The sequence below is a fragment of the Parasteatoda tepidariorum genome, chromosome 4, assembly GCF_043381705.1.
Source record: "Parasteatoda tepidariorum isolate YZ-2023 chromosome 4, CAS_Ptep_4.0, whole genome shotgun sequence".
Taxonomy (NCBI): Eukaryota; Metazoa; Arthropoda; class Arachnida; order Araneae; family Theridiidae; genus Parasteatoda; species Parasteatoda tepidariorum.
The window spans coordinates 58,810,773-58,835,593 of record NC_092207.1 but is presented as its reverse complement, the minus strand read 5'-3'; the positions used below and the strand labels follow the sequence as shown (position 1 = coordinate 58,835,593).

Below are 24,821 nucleotides of genomic sequence, written 5' to 3'. Positions count from 1 at the left end.
TTAAAATAGCCTGTTTCTTTTGTATGCAAAGTTGTGTTTTTAGAAATAAAGAACAGACAGTTCACGGGGTCATCATGAAAAATCGCATCAAAATGTACTATTTTTTAAAGAAAAAACTCCTTTTTAAATGGATTTGTTGGAATAATTCGATACCAATGATTTCGCTCTTTACTGAAATCTCCTCAAATCATTGGAGAATCGTTGAATACTTATACTTGTAAAGCGATGCAAAATTGCAAATATACCTTCGTGTATGAAATAACGTAATTTTTGCAATTCCATAGGTTTGCGGTTCACGCGTATGATTGCTTACTTAATTGTTTTATTGGCTGCATAAAACAGTGTAAAATTGTACTCAAACTCATTTTCAGAATATGATATAAAAAGCAATTTTAAAAATACCGATAGACTAAGAAGGTGCGCATTGTCGTTGGTACAGCTTCTAATCTTCGAATTTGTTTAGCAATCTTTGTTGTTTCTTGCCGATAGGCAAAGGCTAATTAAATATTTGACTGTTACATCAAAATTAAAAATTATTTAATTGAAATTGCTTACTTCGTTTTTTCTGAATTTACATAATTTTTTATTTTTTTAACTCCGCGAAATTAATTTCCGAGTCTATTGGTATAACTGAAACCTTTTCAGGGCCGTGATTATATATGCGTTATCGCGTGATTCTCCCTTCATCATATATGAGCCTTTCTGAATCTGTTAAATCTGGCTTTTTTGATATCCATTGCAATTACATCCATTAACATTAACTTGTTTTTTTAAATTCTTATTTAAATTTTAGTTACTATAAAAATTCATAATATATTTTTAGCTTAAAAAATCATTCAGCAATAGTACGAAAATATGATATTTTTAATATTGCTTTCGAATTTTAAGGATTTTTTCTGTAATCATTAATTGCATTCATTGACTTAATATAATTTAACATAAAATAAATTACAAAATAAATATAGCTTTTTAAAAAGTAGATAAAAACTAATTTACCTTTGGAAAATTGTAAAACAAAATATCTTTATTATGTTGCGTATTACGCTAACACCACGCCATGGAACAACGTTTTTAGATTCAAGTCTTCAATTTCGAAAATGTAATAATAACAGAGAACAATATTAAGAAAGTGTGGTAAATGCCTATCAATTAATATAAATTTAAAATATTTCTTGAAAATTTTGGAATAAAATTTTTTTTATAGGCTTAGTTGAATAGCTACACAGTTTAAAGCGAAGCATAGTTTGGAATTTTTTTATTTGAAAGGAGAAGAGGTATTTAAATTTTAAATTTATAAACTTGAACTTTGATTTTCTTTGATGAAAGAAATCAATTCAGCGATTCATTTAATGTGCAGTTAATCAATTTTGGTCCTATCTGAATAAAACATGAAACACATTTTATTGTCTTTATTGGTTGATTTATTTTCTTTTAAGTGGATTGATTTTTAATATTTTATATCGTTAATTGCATCGGATTAACTTCTTTTATGTATTTCAGAATGGACGAAGATCAATGTGCTCGAAGAAATGCACAAAAATATTTAAGAATCGTGGATCCTGATTATTATGAATTTGAAGGTAAATAATTTTTATCAGTCGTAAATATTCGAAGAAAGTTTTTTAGTTTCCTAAACTTTTCATTCAAAGTTTTAGAAAGCATACAGATTTTACGAAATAGTTTTGCATCTTTCGTCGCTATATTTGTTATACTGTAAACCTTGTCATATTTCAAACTTATAACTTAAAGCTCTTTATAGATATTTAACTCATTAGTTAACTTTTGGAGTTAATTTATTAGAGATTGAAATTGTTTTAAAAAACTTCAATCAATAAAAATGAAATCTTGTATTACAGAATATTGTAAGGATATAGTAAATATTGGGTGGGTAAAAAAATAATCTTGGTTTTTTAGAGTGATGTAAAATTCAATGTTTACTAAACAAAAAATTAACTTTAACCAGTCAAATATCTTTTATTCTGTTCGATGAGCTTTTGCCATCTTTCTGATAGCTTGAATGAAATTTAACTAGACCAATATATTTTATTCCGTTCGATGCCATCTTTCTGATAACTTCATGATCTCGCATTCATAAAACAACTGGTCCTTATCAGCAAAAAACTCAACTCGCGTAAGAAGCTTGGTTCGGAAGTGATGTCGCATCCTCCATAAAGCCAGGACCTAGCACTATATTATTGTTCATTTCAAAGCTTAGAAAACTTTTCTAATCGTAAAAATTTCAATCAAATCAATCAATTGCATCAATCAATCAATCAAATCAATTGCACACGATGATAAGGACCAGAAGTTGCTGATATGGACCGGAAGTTTCAGGAACGCGGGATCATGAAGTTATCAGAAAGATGGCATCGAACAAAATATATTGGTCTGGTTAAATTTCATTTTTTGTATAGAAAAAAAAAAGAATTTTCCCTTACATTTAAAAAAAAGACCGAAATTACTATCGTGTCATCCCAATATAAGTCGGAAAAGATGAAGGCTAAGACTACGATAACTCAATTCCGTTAAATGGGATTTTAAAGTGATTAGGTGCAAGAAACAGGCAGAGAAATAAGCAGTGGTAGGTAAAACCTTCAACTGAAAATTTTGACCCATCTTGGATTGCAGCATCAAATGATGATAGCAAATGTAAGAGAAAATGTATTTATATCAATATTTTGTATGGTAAAAAATTAGTTTTTTTAATGGAATTAGTATTGTTCGTTAAAATTCATTACTTTAACTCACGTTTATCCAATCGTGAAATTCGCTGGTTAGTTATTGAGACGCCAAAGCTATTTCAACGAAATTTATGAAGAAATTGTTAACAATTTATATTCATGTCTGCAGAAACGCCTAACATTATTCTTCACGTAAAACATTAGGAATACAGAATAGACTTTCGCTATGATAATGTTAATCTAGTTTTTTTTATTTACAATTTTTTTTTCTTCCAGTGCATGTATTTTTTGACGACGCCTACGAGCTTTGCGATGGCGATGACGAAGAGATGGTAGCGAACCGATTCGTCAAACAGCTTGTCCACATCATGGATGTAGCGGCAAGGTAAGCTGGCAGTTATGACTCACTCTAAGTTTTGCGGTCATCACGTTTATATCGTAAAGAGTTCGGAAAAAAACGTGAGCTCACCTCCAAACTGAAATCAGTGCTAAATCTTTTAATAGCTTTTTGCATACTTCATTTGTTACGCTGTTTTACTCAACATTACATTGTTCTCCATTTCATCTGCCCGATGCTTTAAACTGTTCATTGTTCATCAAAAAACTATATTTTTAAGCTATTGGGATAACTTGTTATCTAGTATAACCTTTAATATAAAGCTTTTCTCGGTATATATTTATAGAATCATTATCAAAAGTAAAGCGAAAAAGGTAAGCACACTAGGAGTTGAAAATTAATATTTAAAAAATAGAAAATAGAAAACCTCAGTAAAAGCAAATGAATCGCTTCTAAGGAAGACTGGATTAAAAACATCAAAAACTGTAAGATTGCTGAAAGAAATAGTCAGGCGATTACAAGAAACACCTTCAAATTTCATCGGGTAATCAAACTGGTTTTGTCTTTCATCCCACCTTTATCAATTTTGATTCAGAAGATTTAGTTGAGTTTTTTTTTTCCTTACTCGCTTAGGTATTTATTAATGACATGAGAAAAAATTTTCGTTTCTTTGACAAAATTATGTTAAATGTTGATTTTTATCTGAGATTTTTCAAAATTTTGCAATGAAACGGAAAGGTTTCGCTTCCCCTGCAAAATTTTGTTTCAAGGCCTTCGTTTCTTAAACGGAAATGCTTCTTTGTAATTTTAGTTTTTCCAATGAAATTTTTTCTTTTAAATAATATGAATTTTGAAATTTTGATCAAGATCTAAATGTAAAAATCTATTTGAGAACAAATAAAAACCGAAAAATTCCGTTAAAAATAAGTGAATAAAATATTATTATTAATTTAAGCGACACTGTCTAAATTCGTTTAAAAATTCACAAAACTATAAGAATTATGTTCTAAAGAGTTCCATTGCCCTTTGTGTTCTATAGTCTTTTGCATCACAAGAACCAATAGAATCTCATTACTCTAATAAAATTTAGTACAAACAACGTCCATTTGCTAGGAAAATATGAAATTTTTAGATAAAATTAATTACCCAATAAAGGTTTAGTTAAATTAAAAACTTTGACAAATTTGAAAAAATTTGGAAGGAAAGTAAAGCAATTTCATGCACATAATTTTTTCTCTTCATTATTTATTCCAAATGAAACCACAAAAATATTATTACTTACACTTTTTGAGAAGATTTTTCTTTCACTTCTCTATATAATAATAATAATAATAATAGTCTTTTAGACTATTAAGATTCAATCATTTGCACTGAGAAAAATCGTATTTCATTTTTTAGAATGGTTCCAAGGAACAAAAAAGCTAGCTTGATTTGATGGTTTACGAAATCCGAGTTCAATGAGGAAAAATTCTTTGGAGAAATCACGTATTCCTTTTGCTTCGAACTTTGTGGCAGTCCATAAGCAATATAACCATGGCAATCTATAAATCCTTAAGGCATTTCTATCAATAGTTATATCCTAGAGGGGGGGGGAATACAGCTTTTTAAGTAGATGATTTTGAAAATTATCACAATCGTGGTATAATACCTAATTTGAAACTCAAGCTTTTGATTAAAATATAATGCAAACCACATGAATCACATTGCTCTGAAACGGAATTTTGTAAATTGTTTAATTTTAGAAAACTTATAATTATTAATAATATATATTTTAAGACTAAAAACTCATTTTCTTTTAGAAAATATGAAAATGTAAAGTTCGCCTTTACTGCTTAAAAGCATTAACATGTATAAAAGTTACCCCTAAATATGGAAGAAAAACTTTATATGCGTATCTTCGAATTTAAAAAAAGATCAATTACCTTTAAATTTCCTGCAATTTTTAAAAGGTATAGAATTATACATTTCCAAAAATTAGTTGTCAGATATTATATTTTATTTATACTAAGATGATAAAGTGAAAATGGTTTTAAGAAGTATTGGAATATTATTATTTTCTCAAAAAATCCCATATTTTTTTCAGTATACTTTACACACTTTTACTTACATTTCAATAAAAAACGATTTTCTTGTTATAGTAATAGTTTGTAAAATATGCAAAATTTAAAAGTTAGTTTTAACACATTTGATTTAAAACGTGAAGTTAAAAAAAATTAACTCGGCAATAATGACTTTTAGAAAAATATTCTGAATCGAATATAATCTTAATTATTACGGTTTAAGACAAGCTTTAAAATTTTGATCCTATTAACGGTGTTGCTCTTAAAGAATAACGTGATTGTGAACAAAGTGCTTGTGGCCTTACTGATTCAATGAGTTTTACGATTAACCGTTACACAATATTGACGCCTTTAATATTTTTTCAACCTTCGTATTCTGTTGTTCTGAAAAACCCTAGTTATGACTTTTATCACCTCTTTTCAACGACGCGTGAATAATCATATTCAAATAGTTTTCAAGTATTTGAAAGGAGCGCTACATATATTAAATAGATCGTAAGAATTTAAATTTATGTTTCCGTTTCTCATAAAACAACGAAGTTGAATTAATTTTTGTCAGGATGATTTAATGTTATGTCGTCTGAAGAAATAAACGCAGTGGTAAGATGCGTTGATGAAGAAATGAATGATTATTTTAATGGCTGGAACATCTTAGATAAATTAATCTGAATAAAAATTTAAATACCATTTCCAACGAGACGAAGACGAGTTAGTATTGCTACCTAGTTTTTTATAAATATTCTTTAAATTGTCTTAGAGTTAAAAGACCTAATCGTAAGGCGGTAACGGACTACAGAAATAAAATTTAAAATTAAAATAAACAAAAATGTGGTGGCAATTTTGGGATAATATGTGGTGGGTAGTTGCCCATTTTAACTATATTTAACTTGTTGGATTTTAAAAAAAAAAGTCATGTCATAAAATAACTTAAATTATATATTTCTATTTGTTTATATATTTCTATTTATTTATATATTTCTATTTATTTATATAATTCTATTTATTCATATACATGTATTTTGCACGTTTAGTTTGCCAAAAATTGATTAATAATTAGGAATAATCACTGCAACTATTTTGTGAATTAGTTTTACAAAAAAGGAATTATAAATGAATAAATTTTACCATTGCATTTTATATTTCCATGGTACGTAAAAAATTGAAAATGCTACTTTTAATAACTCACTATATATCCTTAAATTATTATTGACTTTTTTCCTCTTTCCTTTCATTTTTTTTTTTTAAATCTCGTTTTATAAACTAAATTTATATAATATGGATTTATCATTATTAGAGAGACGTCGATTTCAGCAGTGGCGTGTTCAGATGCGTAACAAATAAAAATATAAAGGAATCGCGTGTCATAATATTGTACAAATTAACTTCAACCCTTATAAAGTGTTGAGCCACATTGGCCGTTGTCTCTTTCCCCATTTTCTCTGCACGCCACTGGCTGAACCCTATACTTGTACTAATTCTGATCCGAGTTTTTAAAAACCGTTATAAGGTCTTTGTCGTCTGTGATAAAAGAATTCCTAATGACTTCTACATCAAGAAAAATTATAAAAACAAATGAAGATAGCAATTTTACACGGCAATTCAATCTTAGCATTATCAACGAAATAGATAGCTATTTCCGCCTGAGTGATTCGACCTTGCCTTCCAGAAAAAATAATCAAAATACAGTTATAAGTAATACTACAATTGATTTGATTCACCGTAGTAAAATTAAAACTCGACATTAAACCCCAAGGCACTGTTACATCCTCATTCAAACTTTAAAAGTTGTCGCCAAAAAAGCGAACACTGGAAAGTCTACTTTTCCTACAAAAGCAAGCTTGGCAAGTCTGAGGAATGCCATCGGAAAACTTCTCTGGCCGAGTGGTTTTTCATGACCTAGATTTTTGCCACAAATAGGAAAAAAACAAACTATCGAACGGACAGTATTTCTTTTTTGTCTGTATAACTACTTTCTCTCGTATATTTATTACTAAGGGCTTTGGAATTGGGTTAGTGGTTAAATAACTATTTTGTTCTTTATCTGTGCTGCCGGTTCGACCACTTTCTTATAAACACGTTTCTTTTTCTCTTTGTTTTGTGGAATATTTTGATTAGAGTTGGTCGCTAAATAAACACAAGGACCAACGCCCATCCTTTGAAGGACTCTGAAAAGTTCTTGAATTTTGGGTATGACTGACCACTACATCGCTAAGAGTAGCCCCACCTTGTTCTCTTACAAAGCGCGTCCTTTTGTTATAGTTTCAACCTTCATTTTTCGGAATTTATAGCAATTAAGAAATATCGTTATATTTTTTTTTTAGCAACATCCTTGCTTCTTCAAATTTTAATTACATTATTTTATTTCCGAAGCATAAATTTCAGCATACATTTAAGAGTATCATCTGACTGATACTAAACTTAACATTTTGAATCTAAGAACACAAACGAATATTAAATTATGTCATGGTAATATTCAAAAATTCTGCCAAAATTTTCTCGGACAATATCATTCTTCCAATATTTTCAGGCATTAGGCAATATTATTTTTCAATATTCAAACTGTTGACCAGAACCTTATTAAAAACATTATTACAAAAAGCGAGGGAATACTGAACTAAACAGGATATGTCAGCAAATTAAAAAATTTTTGGAATAATAAATATAGTCTATTCTAACCTTCTACCGCTACTCAGACATACGAAGAGGTTAAATGGCTAAGGAGTACCATTTTAGTCGTTGACCATAGCTTTCCAATTTATTTAGTTGAGATATCCATGCACTAACAATAGAACGATTGTAAACTTTCTTATTAAATGACGCTCATTTTTAAAATCGTTACTGTCCATCCATATTTAACAAAAAAAATAGTTGAAGAAATAAAAAATTTAAAAAAACACAACACCAAAATTACTTTTGATACAATGATCGAATTTTCACGTTGTATGATGCAGTTTTAATGATTCGAGGGAATTAGAAACAAACCAATTAGAATAAAAGAGATAGCATACAAAATTTTATTTTTTCTGAATAAGCATATTCGTCTAATTCGGATTTTTGATCCTAAAACTAAGGTGATTTCCCACAATCTGGAAAACATTATCTCATTTAATCAAGTTAGCAGTCGAAAGTCTAAACCCTTTATTTAATTTTTTGCGATTTTAATCACATCTATAAAACTATTTAGATAAATTTTTAAAAAAAATGCAAGTCATTATTAAACACGTTATTCAAAGGTAATTCCATACAAAGAAAATTACAATTAATTATTGTCTCTTTATTATCTAATAATTTAAAAAATAGAATTGTAGAGATATTATAATATTTTTACTACATTTTAAACCATTTTTTAAATAAAAAAAAGCACAGAATTTGAACGAAATCATTTCAATAGTGTTTAAAAAATAAAAATTCAGAAATTAGATTTTTTTTTAAAGTTTTATTACTAAGAAATTGTTTGATCAATTCCAATTTTCAAATGGTTCAAATTGAAATCAGTTGAAGTCAATGAATTAGCTTCAAAGCAATAATTCCATGATTCAAATTTCGAATTTTCTCAGTCAATTCATTTAAAAATATATCTAGTGGCAGTTATAAAACAATCTGATGTTGGATAACATAATATTTTTGAAGTATTTTCGTCATTCTGCAACTAAAAAGGAACTAAATTTCATTATTGTTGTTGTTTTAAAAATATTAGACACAGCACAAAATAGAATGCTTAAAATATACCCGGAAGGATTATTCCACATGCATCTATTTTAGAATATAGAAGAAAACGCCCTAAAATCACCTTTTGAAAGAAATTCCTTTGCAATTTCAACCGCACCCTTTATTACTTTCTTTACCTTTTGTCCTTTTAATATTGGGTGCAGCGATTTTTTTCTCTCGATTCAATTGTTATTTGAGTTCAAGTATAATGCACATTTTCCAAAGGCATTTTGATCCAATTTCGTCTTAACTTGTTTAGGCCTATTGCTTTGACTAAAAAATCACTAATCTTTTCTTCAGTTTTATGAATAAAAATACATATGTTACCGTAAATAGCCCAAATACGTTTTTACGCACAGCTGTAAATTCGTATTTTTACGCGTAGCGTTAAAAATTCTGAGAATTCCGTATTTCGTGTTCTTACTACGAAAGTCATGAAAGATACGAAACAAAACTTTATTTTGGTTATTTACTGCAACTTTCAGTTAAAGCCCACATAACGCTCGTATAAATAATTAAATTAAACAAATAATTCTAATGAAAATTCTGTGATTGAGAAAATAAATTAATCAAAGAAATTAGCGTATTGATAAATCAAGAAGTTCAAGTGATTAAGAAATTTAAAAAAAAATAATAAGCGATACTACGTGAATAAGCGAATCAATAAAAAGGCATGTATGCGAATGAGCGTTAACAGATCCATGAAGCAAATGAATGAATGGATAAATCAGCAAATCAAATAATCAATTGATCAGAGACTCAATATACCAGTGAATCAGCTAGTCAACGAATCAATTAATAACAGCATGCGCGAATCGCTGAAACGGCCAATCAACGTGCCAATGATTCTTCACCTAGAGATTAGGTGTATTCATTAATTCCAGTTTCGTTTATGTTTTGATTTATTGCTTGATTAATTTGTTGATTCGATCATTTATTGATTCTATACATTGATTCGATATGTCCTTTATTTCTTGATCTGCTAATTCGTAAATTCTGAGATTTTAGACTCATTGATTAATTCTTTAACTCTGTAAGAACACGCTTCCCCTGAAACTTACAGTAAACAACCGAAATAAATTTTTAATTCGGGATTTTCTTTGTTTTTTTAGATAAGGAATTGAGAAAAATATATTCAAAAACGGCCAAACCACCAATCTTCGGAAGAAAGTCGGAAAAGTTATTGAACTCGCTCTAGAGTTTTACGTCACACGCAACACATGATATTTAGTTTCTTTAAATTTTACAGCGATTATATTATTTTATAATTAAATAACTATTTTAAATATAGTTCAGAATATGTAATGTAAAAAGTATATATATTTTCTATTCATTGTGTAATCATAAATTTACTTTAAAACGAACTTTTAAAGGCTATCATAATTGCTTCCCGTTGAGGAAATATAAAAAGGAAAAAATATCATTCCGGATAATAATAAATAAAACATTCTAAATATTTCTTTTCAAGATGTTGAAGGGGGAAAAAGAGAAGAAGAAAAGGGAAAAAAAACTAGCGAATGAAAATAAATGTATATTTATTCGTTGATTAAAAACAATCAAATGTCATTGAAGGAAAGTTTTATATTATCGACGATAAGGCTGTTTAATTTTCCATAGTTTATTTTGCTTATTTCCATAGTTAATTTCATAATTTAGCTTAAATTAAAATTTCATCCCAGTCAAGTGGAATGAAGCAAAAATAAATATATTTTTTAAACATTTATTTTTTATTTATTTTGAGATTAATAAATTCTCTAAGAAAAACAAACTATTATTAATGAAAATCCTAATGATTATTATCTCTTAGTTCAGCTTGATTTATTGTTAGTTTTCTTATTTATTGTTTAAACTTGTTTCATTTACATGATTACTAGCCTATTAGGGAAATTAAGCACTTTCACTTAGCATCTCCCACATTCACTAACGTGTGATCTTAGCTGTGCAGTTACTGTAGAAATCACTCTGCAAAGCTCGCGCCGAACATACATGTGTGCACCAGTGTACGGGATGCTACAATCACGTACGTATATTCTGTGTATCTCAGTTAATATAGAACAATCACGGTATTCTACGGAGCATGCGTAAGCGAGCGTGCAGGATGCTACGTGAAAGCGCTGAATCTCGTTATTGTGAAATATGGATTGTAGCGAAATATTCAAAAGAAGGAAAAAAATTCTTATACCAATAAACTGTTTCATTTTTATAGTAACGTGCACCAGTGTAACATTAAATTAAAACCACCCAAAAAGATTCCTACACCCTATGGAGGAAAACTCATTTGGACGATGCCTGGAAAGAACAAACTGATCGCCCACCTCAAGGACAAGGTCAAAATCAGACACAGGAAACGATGGAGTCAGGTACGACATCCTTTTGAGAATGCTTAATTGTATAGAGAACTCATTAAAATAAGAATCACACAGAGTGTTGTCTGCCTCTGTCTAACATGCCGTTATAGCAGACTGTTCTTTTAATGAAAGAAAGCATCTCCATGGAGAAATGCACTCTTTCATTAAAGAAAGAAAATGTATCACTGAATGTTGAATCTAAGATATGGTTAACTGGTTTATGGTAGAAGCTTTAAACTACAAAGCACATTAAGCTTTTATCTGTGGCTGTTATTCTGAAATAAACAGTAAAGATATATTTTCGATTGCAAACCGGGGGAAATACAAATGACAGTTAATAAAGCTAAACAACGTAAAAACACAAATTGGAAAAAAAATATGGACAAACTGTAGCTTCTCTTCTATAAGCAAGAACCTTCCTATAAAAGAAATTTCTAAACTCGCGAAAAAGGTTTAAAAAAATGTATCAATATTTGTACTTTATCCATAATGTTTAGTTTTAACTAGACCATGCACAATCCTGTCTAAAACAAGCTGTATCTTCATATGGATATATTAATTTAAATGACGGTTAGCTTAGAGTATATCTAGCCATTTTTTTGCTGCGGGGATTCACTTCAATTTTGAACGGTATTAAAACAAATTTAAAATATCTATTCAAAGTTAGCTAAAATTTTTAATGGCACACTCATAATATATATCCAGACCCCTGCTACATAAAAATGAAAATTAATATTGTTTATTTTAAGATTATTAACATTTATTTGCAAAAGTGTATGCTACTGGTAAGTTTAAAGTAACATCAGTGATATTTCAAAATTGATATAATACCTCCATTATACAAAGGACCATACATAAAATCATAGAAATCAGTTTTACTCATTACGTTAAAGAATAGAACATTTCAACCATGAGGATCAATGTTGATCAAAAACTAAATTGTGGCAAGAACAAACCAATCTAGTGATCTAGCACTTAGCTACTTCTAGTGACTGGCGAATACAAACGTTAAAACAATTATGAGGGATTTCACTCTTAAACTTATCTATGACAAACATTTCCCGACAACGTATAAAGCATAATAAAAGAAAAAATTCGAAACCAATATTAATGTGCTAGATTCAAAATAACTACATTGGTTATTCTCTACTTTGATTTATAACATTATATTCGAAAAAGTTACAAAACCAGAGTACTTCTTAAAATGGCTATACTTCAGGCATAACTTAACTTTTTGTTTCAGGTTATGTATATGTATTACTTGTTGGGCCATCGACTTATGGAACTGCCCATGGACGTCAACAGGAAAGCTACCATGGCAGAGAACACATTCGTCCTTGCCCTGGACGGTGACATTAACTTCAGACCCCACGCAGTTCAGCTCCTGGTCGATCTTATGAAGAAGAACAGGAACTTGGGCGCAGCTTGTGGTAGAATACATCCCGTAGGAACAGGTAATTGGATGTTTTATTCGAATTGGATTGAAAACAAAAGTGCAACGCCCTGTTCTTAAGTGTTAAAGTCAGCGGCTGGTTTTAGTTGTTTATTCCGTATTTGTTAAACAAATTATAGGAATGTTGTGACCGGTACATTCACCTTTCCTTATTGCAGAATACACAATGCGCGAAATGAAAGCGAAACGTTTTAATAATTTTGAATCTAGTGATCGGATTCTCGCGTGCTTCAATGCAATCTTAATATTTTGGGGCATGGTAGTCAAATATTTTAAATTACAATTATATAATTTTAAGTAGAACGTGCAGACGGTATTTAAATTTACGATTATGATATTTTAAGTAAAATGTGCAGACTATATTTCAAGTTGCGATGATAATATTTTAAGCAAAATTGCAGACGATATTTTACAAAATGGACACAAAACCGCACTTTCTAGGAATAAATCATGCTTTTTTTTTTCTTTCCTTTTTTTTTCTTTTTTTACGGATTTGGATTTTTGATCCTCTAAACATTAGTGTTAACCACAATCAAAAAAATATAGTCCAAATAGTTAAGTGAATAGAGACATAGTTTTGGAAGCACATATTTTGCCATTTCTCTGGAATAATTTAAGCGAATAAAAAACTCTTTGCATACAATTATAAAACTCGTTTACTCTAGGATAATTTATGTAAAATTTTATTTTTTGATTTCTATTATTTAATAAGGATTGAAGTATTTCTAAACTGCTTGATATACAACGTTTTATATTATTTTAAACTACACAATTTTAAATGACAAAATTTAAGCAGGGTTGAGAAGTTCTTGAGAAATAAAAATTTGAAAATAAATCTTTGAAAATTTATAACTCTGAGAATATTTAAATGATTTTGTCAAAATTTTGTATTTTTACATAGTTTGAAATGAGTTAAAAATTCGCATATCCTTACAATTCAAAAATGATCGACTATTTTTCAAAATAAGTAATTAAAAAGTGGCCGATAGTTAAAAAAAAAATTTGCGCATCTGTATGGACGAATTTTACAACATTATGGGGGTATATTAGATTCTCTAAATATTTAATAAGTGATAGCGACTTATTCATAAAATTGACACTAACATAAAAAGGTCCAAACTTTCCCTCCTGCCTTAACTATAAGTTACCATATTTTTTAGATTGTAGCCCCCCCCCCACTATTTTGTGAATCAAAAATTAAAATCCGCCGAAAAGAAAGAACATGTGAATTCAGAGTAGAACGTTTTTTATGCCTGAATTTCGTAACTTAAAATATCGTCTGCTCTAAATAATTAGCATACTTAAGGTAAGGTTTTCTAACCATTGATATTGAGTGTTAGTACATTATAATCCAATTATTCGATCAAACGTTATTCAGGATGTTAACTTTTTTGCTCACTGAACTTGTTTAAGATTTTAAGCTGAAGATTTTTATTGTTGTAGCTTAAATTTATAAGAAATTTATATACTAAAGAAGAATCTTTTTACTGTCTACTTTAAATTAGTATTTATCAAATTGTTTAGACAAGAAATAATTTTACGCTATAATTGATTTGAATGTTCTATCATTAAAGCCAATGCTTACTTCGGTCTATCCAATAAGTTTTTCCCTCCCTATATTTTAAGGGTCAAAAATCAAAGTCTATTGGGTATACTATATCCTACGTCACAGGTTGTGTTATTCCTACTAAATTTAACCCATGAACGGCATTTTCTGCGAGCCTAACTTCAAGCCACAAATAAACAAACGAAGTGTTTGATCGTTTAAATAGCTGCTCACCAGATTTTATTGCATTATAAGGAAAAGTAATTGATATTCGATTTTTGATTAATAATTGATTTATGTGGATAGTGGCATTTATGTGGATAGTGGCATAGAATTTAGCATTGCGTCATGGTAAATGTTATTCCTACTAAGTGGAAGTAGTTGTGTTTTTTTTATAATATACCCAATTAAAAAGAAGAATTTATTCAGAAAAAAAGATCGTCATTGTATCTGATTTCTTAACTTAAAATATCGTCTGATAAAATTAATTAGCTTGTTTAAGGTTAAATCCTTGAACCATTTAAAACGTACTAAAGGAAACTCCTCCTTTTCTTCCTTTTTTATTTCAGTTTTGTGAAAGTCTTTATAAATAATAATAGTAAGGGAATAATTCAAAAACTTACTGGCAGAAATAATGATTTTATGATTAAAATTTTATGGGCCGGGGAAAATATTTCATATTAAACTATAGTATAAGAAAGAGAAGAGCAAGATAAACCGTCATTAGTTCTTTGACACATATTTCAGTGGCTTTATGCGAAAAAGAAACCTCATAAAAAATGTTAAGTTGTCGACTACGGAGATCACGATTTTCATCCGCAGAAGAAAATAATAACCAAATCACGCTGTAACACAAACAAATCTCAAAAAAGGACCTTTTCTCCAACCAATACAACATTTTAACTCAAACATTTTGATAGCAATTTTTTCTGGAAATCTTAAAATTTAATTTCACACATTATGAATTATAACATTTCAATAAATTGCAGATATTATCAGTTAAACAAATTAGTGTATTCTTATCCCCATAATAGCTGAAGTCAAATACCGAAGGAAATAGGGAAAAATTGCTTTTTTTCGAACAATGTAATTTTTTTTAAGTTAAAGTTAAAATTTATACTTTATACATAAAACCATAAAACTTTAATTTCTCTCAACTATTAATTACATCAACTTTGAATCGTTTTCACTCGATTCAACATTAAAAAGTACTCGTTTAGATAGTTAATATTTAAGTCTATCCTCTTTTTACTCTTTTCTTTATCCCATTAGAATAACTTTTAAATTTGAAATATGAAGTGCTCTAACTTCCTAAATTCAAATCGCGTGCTAACGATAAGATAAAAAATTAATGTTTTTATCACTAAATGTACACATTTTTACCTATGTCACCTCACTTTTCTCTGTACATTTCTATTCCAGTAAAATTGCTGTAAGTTACAAAATAACCTTTAAACTTATTAATAATGAATACTTATTACATTTTTTAGTTATTCACTTTTTAAATTGAAAATTTTCTTCAACCTGTTTAAACAATTTATTTTTTTTCACATTTTAAATGATTTTTTCATCCAAGAATATAAATAAATAAAAAATACCTGTTTGTAAATTTATTGGTTCATTGATAACATTTCAAATTCTACACACACCGTTGTTTACAAGACAATTTTAATGATTAGCTTTTACCGTAAAGTATTAGAAATCATTTTTATCTATTATTTACAGGTCCCATGGTATGGTACCAAAAGTTCGAGTATGCTATTGGCCATTGGCTTCAAAAGGCAACGGAACATATGATTGGTTGTGTACTTTGTAGTCCTGGATGTTTTTCTCTCTTTAGAGCAAAGGCCCTTATGGATGATAACGTTATGAAGAGATATACGACTACATCTGACGAAGCATTGCATTACGTACAATATGATCAAGGTAAGGCTGCATGTTAATTGAAGCATTTGGTTGAATGAAGTTTTATAGAAAAGATCATAATGATAATTAATTTCAAAGTAATAACGTATATCAATAAGGGGTTACAATCTATACATATTTATTTCTCTTGCATGGCCACAAAGTAAGTCCTCGTTTCTTTTTCGCGATGGCAAAAAAGAATTGAAGTATCAGGAGTGTGAGCTGTCATAAGCAAGGAAGCATAAACGTGCATATTTACAAATTTCTGAATGAAAATTCTTATATCGCGTGGTCAACGAAAAACTGAAACAATCTAAACCATAAGTTGAGAAGAATTAAAGGGTTAAAAGCGAATAGTACATATCAGGAAAGTATTCTATGCAATGATTTAGTAATACTTTTGCAGATTTAATATTAATAATTTTATTCATTGATATTGTTATTCATTGAAAAATGATGATTATTAGTCTTTTTGCTTTGTTTTCTTAAAAGCATAGTTATTAGTTTTTTCTATTGCATGTCAATTTAGCTTTCTATTAGTTAAGTCATTTGACAGCTTCACAGAGATAACCCGAAGTACTGAAAGTTATAATAATGTTTTTAATAAAATATTAAATCTTTAATAATAATGGTTTTCTTAAGGAATAATTGTGGTTTAGTTTATGCAAGTTTTTCTATTATATGTCATTTATTTCAATTTAGCTTTCTATTAGTTAAGTCATTTGAAAAAGGGAATGTGAATTAGTTACCTCAATTTAATTTATGGGTTAGCACACTGGTCCTTTTCTTTTAAACGAGATTTTTATGAGTAACTGCAAAAAAATTTAATAAAATCTATGTTGCATTCTAAAAAAATAATAGTATAATGTCTTTAAGCCAAGTCTCATCCACATTAGCTCCGCAATTATGTTTTTCTTTAAAAGCATTTAAAAGATGTTGGGGTTTTTAGTCAACTAAAAAAATTAATACTATTGTGTACATTATCGTATTTTTTAGGTAATCACAACATTTTTCGTAAATTCTTCAAGATTTCAAAGAAAAAAAGTCGTTTGCATTTTCCCGAAAATATTCTATCCACATCCTGCTACTAGGAAATATCCAGGAATCTTTAAGTTACTATTGAAGAAAAGCAACCCAATTCTGTAAACAAATAGTCTTTTCACTGCATTGCAAACTGGAAGGACAACTGATCTAACAAAGATACCTTTTAGATTTTCTCTGTCATAGTGGATAGAACAAATTTTCTCCAATATAAATGTTTATAATATATTTCGATCATTACATTACTTTTATATTAATTAAATTTAAATTTATTTTATTCATGCAGGAGAGGATCGGTGGCTGTGCACATTGCTATTACAGCGAGGCTACAGAGTAGAGTACAGCGCAGCTTCTGATGCATACACCCACTGTCCCGAAGGATTTGGTGAATTCTACACCCAAAGAAGACGATGGGCACCTTCAACCATGGCGAACATCATGGATCTGCTCGGAGACTACAAAGCCACAATAGCCATCAATGACAACATATCTTTTCCTTACATTATCTACCAGGGAATGTTGATGGTTGGTACAGTTCTTGGTCCTGGTACGATTTTTCTCATGTTGGTGGGTGCCATGGTGGCTGCTTTCAAAATATCGAATTGGTACTCTTTCTACTACAATATCGTTCCCATTCTGCTATTCATGGCGATCTGCTTTATTTTCAAGAATGACGTACAGGTAGGTGTATTCTGTCTGTTCTACCGAGAATTTCACTTAACTTGTTCTTAATTTTTACTCCTTTTAAATGCATAATGTATCTTTCTTCATAAGCCCTGTTCACTGAATACAATATTTTGATTCCTTGAATTTACTTTAGAATGCTTCCAAAAACAGTTTTTAAATAATTCAAATACCCAGAAACACATAAGATGGTGCTTTTAAAGGAAGAAAAACTTTGCTTAATGGTTCTCTGTTTCTCTAACAAACATTAAACTTCTTTTTATAGAAATCATAATGTAAATTTAGCAACAGTCATATCTTGAATGTATTTCAGTCAGTTTTATGGAACTTTTATTTTCCAATGCCTTATACTCCGTATGAAACTTTTTTCGTGTAAGATGAATTTAGATATTTTTCGAGCCAATTAACAGTCTTCATCTTCCATAACTTCTATCGGGTTTAATTCCATTTGGTGTAGTTAGAGTTCCTAATATCTAAGTAAAGTTCGATAGAAGAACCATAGGTATATTCTATATGATTGATTGGATTGCCTTTTCTCCTTGTCTAATTTTTACGGTATTAAGTCTAGTGTAATGTCTGGCATATTCAGAGTCGGAAAATCTCTATACTCATTTGGGTAACTAAAAAGTGTATAACGATAACTGGGTGATGATTACCATCATCTACATCTACTATCTAAGTTCGTAATTGTGTATATTAATTTCCCACCCTGTGATAAGTCAAAGGGAAGAGGTTGGGTTAAGGACAATGCTTCAGCAGAAGTTACTAATAGCCAATTTTACTCATACGAAGATCATTAGATAAAACGGAAAACACCTGATCATATTGATAGAATTAAACGAATTATTTTAAAAAATGATAAAGAGCGCTTACTTTTTGGTTAAATAGCTAGTATAAATAAAAATAGTAAGAAAGTTTTGAAATATACTTAATAATTCTTCTGCATTTATTATAGAAATAGTTAGTAAATATAAAAGAAGTTTTTTTTAGAAATTTAAGAATCAATTTCTTTAATTGTATTAACTACTTTTTTTTTTAATTTACTCATTTTGGTACTTCTTACGAATAACTGGTATTAAGATATGAATGAAAATTAAGGTACTTTCACAATATTAAAATCACTATTCATTGCAATTGTATTGCTGGATAATGTAATATTCAGCTGGCATTTTTTTCCAAGCCATTATTTCTTGAAAGAAGCAGGAAAACTTGAAATAAATTTATAAAATTTAAAATAAGAAACTAATGATATTTAACTTAAAAATTAAAATTTTTTTATGCGAAAATTCCAGAAGAAATTCTCATTCATAGAAATTGTATTCTATACTGTAACATTAAACTGGTATCACCCTTCAGATAATTATTTTCTGAAATAAACAAGAAAACGTCAACTATAATAGAATTCAAAACAAATTATGAGATTTTCATCAATGGTAATAGATTCAAAGAGTGAATGTTCGAACTCGTAACTTCCATGCTCTGTGGCTCACCCAAAAGTTGACTTTACTTTCAGTCAAATATCAGAACACATTTGTTTTTATGGACCAATCAGCATTAGCATTAAATTGGAGTAAGATAATGAAGATACTTGATTTAAAGAGGTTTTTTTTTGTTTTTTTAAATATTGAAAGCTTTTTTTAAATATTAAAGTAATGCGGAAAATAATGTTTGTTGGATACTTATTTCAGATTCTTGTGGCACAAATCATGAGCACAGCGTATGCCTTGTTCATGATGGCTGTACTGGTAGGTACTTCTATCCAGTTATCGGAGGACGGCATAGGATCCCCTTCGGCCATTTTCTTGATAGCACTGTCGGGCAGTTTCTTCATAGCGGCAGTACTTCATCCGCAAGTAAGCATTTAAACTTGTGTATAGAGACAAGGTTAAAAGTAAAAAATTCTATTAAGCAAATCTACGTATTTTGAGTTGTTAAATTCAAATACTTTGTTTATTTTTATGCTAATTAAATAGTAAAATTTTAACCTGATGCGTTTCTGTCCTTGCCTAATAAAACTACAGAGAGTAACATACCTATGAAAGTTAAGAACTAATGAGGCAGATAAAAAAAAATGCAGTGCCTTCATCTACTAGATCTCATGTTCAAATCCCCTATCAGTCAGGAAATGTTTAGAATGCGTTTTTAAGTCTTTTCCTCTATTTTTTTTCACCTCTTCGCTAAAGGCTTCATTTTAAATTATTTCTTAATTTTCTAATTAAAATTATTGTTCTGAATTCAAACATTGTTTATTTAATATTTATGAAAACTCCTGCTGCATAATCTGTACAAAGAACGTAGGTCTTTCCACTGCTGATTGGAGAACTGGGAGTAGTGAGTTCGATCCTGACGGTCCACAAAACAACAGGAATATATACGCAGCAAGGAGCACGTTAGATCTGCCGTGACTGACTGAATGTCCTCTTGTTTGTCGTGCAAGTTTAGAGAGAGAGGCTCATGCGCCATCAACGTCGTCTGACTAGGGTCAAAATTACGTGGAATTCCTACCCTGTCCGTAAAAAGATAGAGCCCTGAAAAACGGGGATAGGTACTTGGCCATGTTAGGGTGCTATGCATATTCTGTACATTGCAATTCTTGATTGTGAAAAAACTTGACAAATCATTTTATTAAAGCACTTCCTTCTCGCTCCCTTGAAAATGACGGGGTGAGGTTTGGCTCTCTATTTCTCACTCCCGTGATATCGACGGGCTGGAGTGCTCAGTAGTAACGCACCAATAAGAATAAAACTAATTCATTTCTTTTGCCCGGAAAACATTTTATTTCTCATTTTATGCACCAGATAGCAGTACCAATTTNAGATGCGTTAAAGGAGGAATGGAGACGTTTACCCCAAGAACTCCTGGATAATCTGGTGTTTAGCATGGAGAGACGATGTCAAGCAACAATTACAGTAAGGGGAGGGCATATCCCATACTAGGGAACATCTGCCAGTTGTACTTACGCTTGTTCAGGCAATCATGTGTACCTCCACTATATGTCAAATAAAACCTTTTTTTGTTCCATACCCTACTTTAAGTTTTACATTCATTCCTCCGCCATTATTCTTTTACCATCGTTTAAGTACAAAATAATGTACATCATATTCAAATTTCATGTCAATCGGATGATTTCTTATAGAGTTATGACAAAAAACGCACTTGTTGCTTAAGCTTTGCACACCAGTGTCGATGTTAGCACTAATCAAATGTGTAATACAAATACGAAAGTCAAAAAATAGGCACTTTTATGACCGTTTTCTTGAAAATTAACCGATCGTTAAGGGGTTAAAATATACGTTTGAAACGGATGTCAATTTAAATCATATTTCTAAAATTATCAAGACAATTAAATTGAGTGATTGACTCAAATTATTGAGAATGGCTTTTTGTACCAGAGACTCCCACCTTTCTCTGTGCTATTGAAACACTACTTTTTTGCACACTTCTTTCCTTATATAAAGTTGAATAATCGTCTTTATTTGAGAAAGGATTGATAAATTGGAAATCATTCAAGTGACCGCAAAATAACATATTTGAATTCAGTACCTTAAGATCTGCAAAATTTTGCTTGACATCATTTTGTGTTACAATGATTCCATTTTTGTCGACTTGTGTAATTTCGTTGATTAATTTAATAGATAAAATTTTAAAAAATGCGAAATTGCGAATTTTAAAAAATGCGAAGTTGACTAAAAACTGAAAAATGCGAAAACTGACTTAAGACAAATAGAAGTCAACACTAATACCACCATTAAAAAAAACAGTTTAAAAAATTAACTAAAATTCATTTTACGAAACTATCAACAAAAGTATCTTTTTTTTTTTTAATTTTATTGCTTTTACAGATCCCAATTCTCGAGTGAAGAATTTCAAAAGAATAACATTTACATAACGTTTAATATAACTTAATCAAAATACTTGTAACATGAATCAGGGTAAAATTACTTTCTTTACTTAGAAATGTGTAATATTCTCGTTATGTTGTTGTAATATTCTTTTTTTATCAAATCAATAAGAACATTTTCTGCTAAGCTGTGAAAACAGTATGTTATAGATTGTAATACCTGTATTTTTTACATAATCATTGTATTTTTTTATTTATTTTAGGAATTTTGGTGTGTGGTTCCGGGTCTATTATATTTCTTGAGTATACCTTCTATGTATTTACTATTGATTATCTATTCTTTGGTCAATCTCAACGTAGTCACGTGGGGTACAAGAGAAGTGCAGACAAAGAAAACGAAGAAAGAATTGGAAGAGGAAAGAAAAGAGCAAGAAGAGCTTCTGAAAAAGAAAAAAAATCCCGATCTTTTATCCTTCCTAGGTACTGCATGGTCACGACACTTTACAAATATTAAAATAATCTTCTCCAATTTTATAAAATTGTGATCAGTAAATTCGTGGTAGTAATATGTGTATTTCATTGGTTCCGAATTGTTTCTTAAGTTTCCAAACTTCTGTTTCCAGAAATATTTCTTGAACCCAATTATTAACTTCGAAGTAATTTCTTGCATTACTTCGAAGTTAAAGTTAATTTTAAAATCCTTTTTAAAGTAGAAAATATATGCCCATTAAGAACCGCAAATTATTCTTAAATTGAGGTCAAAATAAAAATTTTATTAAAACTTGATAAAACATTATTGTGGTAGGCGGGATTATAAAAAAACTTTAAAACAAATTGTATTGTTACATAAAACTCGTACATATTTCCAATAATCGACTTTTATTGCTTCTATCTTGCTCCTCCTATAATAAATTATATCCTAATATTTTTAATTTACTCCTCCTTTGCCAGATTTTAACTCTATTTTTCTTTCTTCTTGACTTAATGATTAAATGATAACCTACAATGTGGATATTTCTTGACAGGCATTCTAAAAATATATCTTAAGCGTGGTGCTTAAGGAACACAAAACATAAATTTCTGAACTTTTTTTAAAAAGCGAAAACTAAGAAACATTCTCCAATAGAGTACAAAAGTTTTGTATACACTTAGTCATGTTTCTGTAATTAGTTAAAAAAATATCTTATTGTTTCAGAATAAAAGAATCATACGTTAAAAAAAGTATTTTTTTTCCCAACAGGATTAGGTGGAAGTGATAATGAAGAAGGAAGCATCACTCTCAGTTTGGCTAATCTCTTCACTTGCAAGTTCTTCACCTATCCAAAATCCAATGACGACAAGGTACACCTTCTTCAGATAAGTGAACAGCTGGATCAAGTAAACAAGAAGATTTCAAGTTTGGAAAAGAATCTGGAGCTGTCCAGAGTTGTCCCTTTCAGGGGGCGAAGGTCATCGATCGGTGGACGAGGATCCGTGAAATCTGCTTCAGAGGCCGGTGGGTTGGGAGCAGTGCATGAAAATGACAGTGATAACGATGATTTTAACTCAGATTCTGAAGGAGATGGCAGTGAAACCTTAGGTAATTTTCTTTTCAATACGAAATATTTGAACAGGAAAAAGAGGGTTCGCCTCAAAATGAGGTGCCCCTGGTTCTAATACCAGCGGTGACCGGTTAATACGAATTCTGGTTTCGGTTCACGCCAACCACAGTGCTGACGTAAAATACCATCCGTGGTAGACGGATCATGGGTTAGAATCCCTTGTCGTCGAGCGAACCACGAGTGGTTTTCTTGGTTTTTCTCTCCAAGTGAAGCAAATGTGGGTTAGTTCCATCGAAAAGTCCTCCACGAAGGATAGTTTGTCCCAATATTTGATCCAGGAGTTCCCTTGTCTTCTGGGACAAATTAAATAACATTGATAATCGTAAACTCAGAATTGGGTTGACTGTTCAACGTCGGTTATAAAATTTAATTAAATAAGAGATTTTTTTAAAGCGTTGCTATATATTTAGATATATAGTATTTGACAAATTATTTAATCCTAACTAGAATTTTATTAAGGAATTTTAGTCTTATACAAAAAATATAGATATTTTTTTATTTTTTAAAGATTCCAGCTTTTAAGTTTTGTGCAATTCATTAAAAAAATAATTGATAGAAATATTAACTCTTAACTATTTTTAATATTTACACTCTTACTTTAACTCAGCTCATAAGTAAAGAAACATTTATGATGAACAGTAATATAAATTAAACGCTTAACCATGGATAGCAATGTATGTAATTTACAACAACACAAGGTATATTTATGACATTAGAAAGTATAAATATTATAAATACATAAGACTTGGGGTAAAGATCATAAATATCATGACGAATTGCAAACATTCGTTCAAAAAAATTAGAAAAAAGGTTATATCTGTGTTCGTTTTACCATGGAGCAACGTAATTCATTCTTTTAACATAACAGTAAAATAAGCATAACAGTAAAATACATATAATTTTTAATGCATAAATTAATCTTAAAAACATCTTTTTTATCACTTAACATAGAACCAAAACAAGAAAGAGATGATCTAATCAACCCTTACTGGATTGAAGATAAAGATCTTAGGCGTGGAGAAGTGGAGTACCTCTCACCAGCGGAGATGACTTTCTGGAAAGATCTCATCGAAAAATACCTCTACCCCCTTGACAACAACAAAGAGCAGCAAGCTAGAGTAGCAGCTGAATTAAAAGAACTCAGGAACAAAGTGGTCTTCGGTTTCTTCATGTTCAATGCTCTGTTTATTTTGATTGTGTTTCTCATGCAACTGAACAAAGATCTTCTCCACTGGGATTGGCCACTTGGAGTGAAGACAAACATAACGTATATTCCAGAAACTAGCGAAGTTCGAATCGATAAAGAATATCTACAATTGGAACCTATTGGTCTCGTGTTTGCCGTCTTCTTTGCTTTGATCTTAATAATTCAGTTTACTGCTATGTTGTTTCATCGATTCGGTACTCTGTCCCATATAATGGCCTCTATTGAGCTTGGATGTTTTAACCAAAAGGTTAGTATGCAATAATTAGTTTACTTTTGAACTTTTGTAACATTTTTTTTATCAAGTACTGATTTAAAAAAGAAGACGAATACACTGTAAAAATGACCTATCTCAACTTTTAAACTAGTGCACGATTTCTATCAATTTTGATTTCGTTTTCCCGCTTACTTC

General features: G+C 29.9%; 1 protein-coding gene across 4 annotated transcripts in view; it reads left to right on the top strand.

Annotated features, from left to right (window-relative positions):
* Positions 1-24,821, top strand: part of LOC107451385 (chitin synthase chs-2) — a 70,896-nt gene that overhangs the window by 39,253 nt on the left and 6,822 nt on the right. For 3 of the 4 annotated variants that reach the window (XM_043057390.2, XM_043057383.2, XM_071179908.1), the window contains exons 8-17: positions 1,501-1,580; positions 2,958-3,066; positions 10,993-11,146; positions 12,378-12,588; positions 15,859-16,059; positions 17,366-17,760; positions 19,452-19,616; positions 21,868-22,084; positions 22,845-23,183; positions 24,157-24,659. In XM_043057390.2, coding sequence (XP_042913324.1) covers positions 1,501-1,580; positions 2,958-3,066; positions 10,993-11,146; positions 12,378-12,588; positions 15,859-16,059; positions 17,366-17,760; positions 19,452-19,616; positions 21,868-22,084; positions 22,845-23,183; positions 24,157-24,659 — 2,374 coding nt within the window. Of the gene's footprint in view, positions 1-1,500; positions 1,581-2,957; positions 3,067-10,992; positions 11,147-12,377; positions 12,589-15,858; positions 16,060-17,365; positions 17,761-19,451; positions 19,617-21,867; positions 22,085-22,844; positions 23,184-24,156; positions 24,664-24,821 lie in introns of all 4 variants that reach the window. The other variant, XM_071179909.1, reaches the window with a different exon arrangement.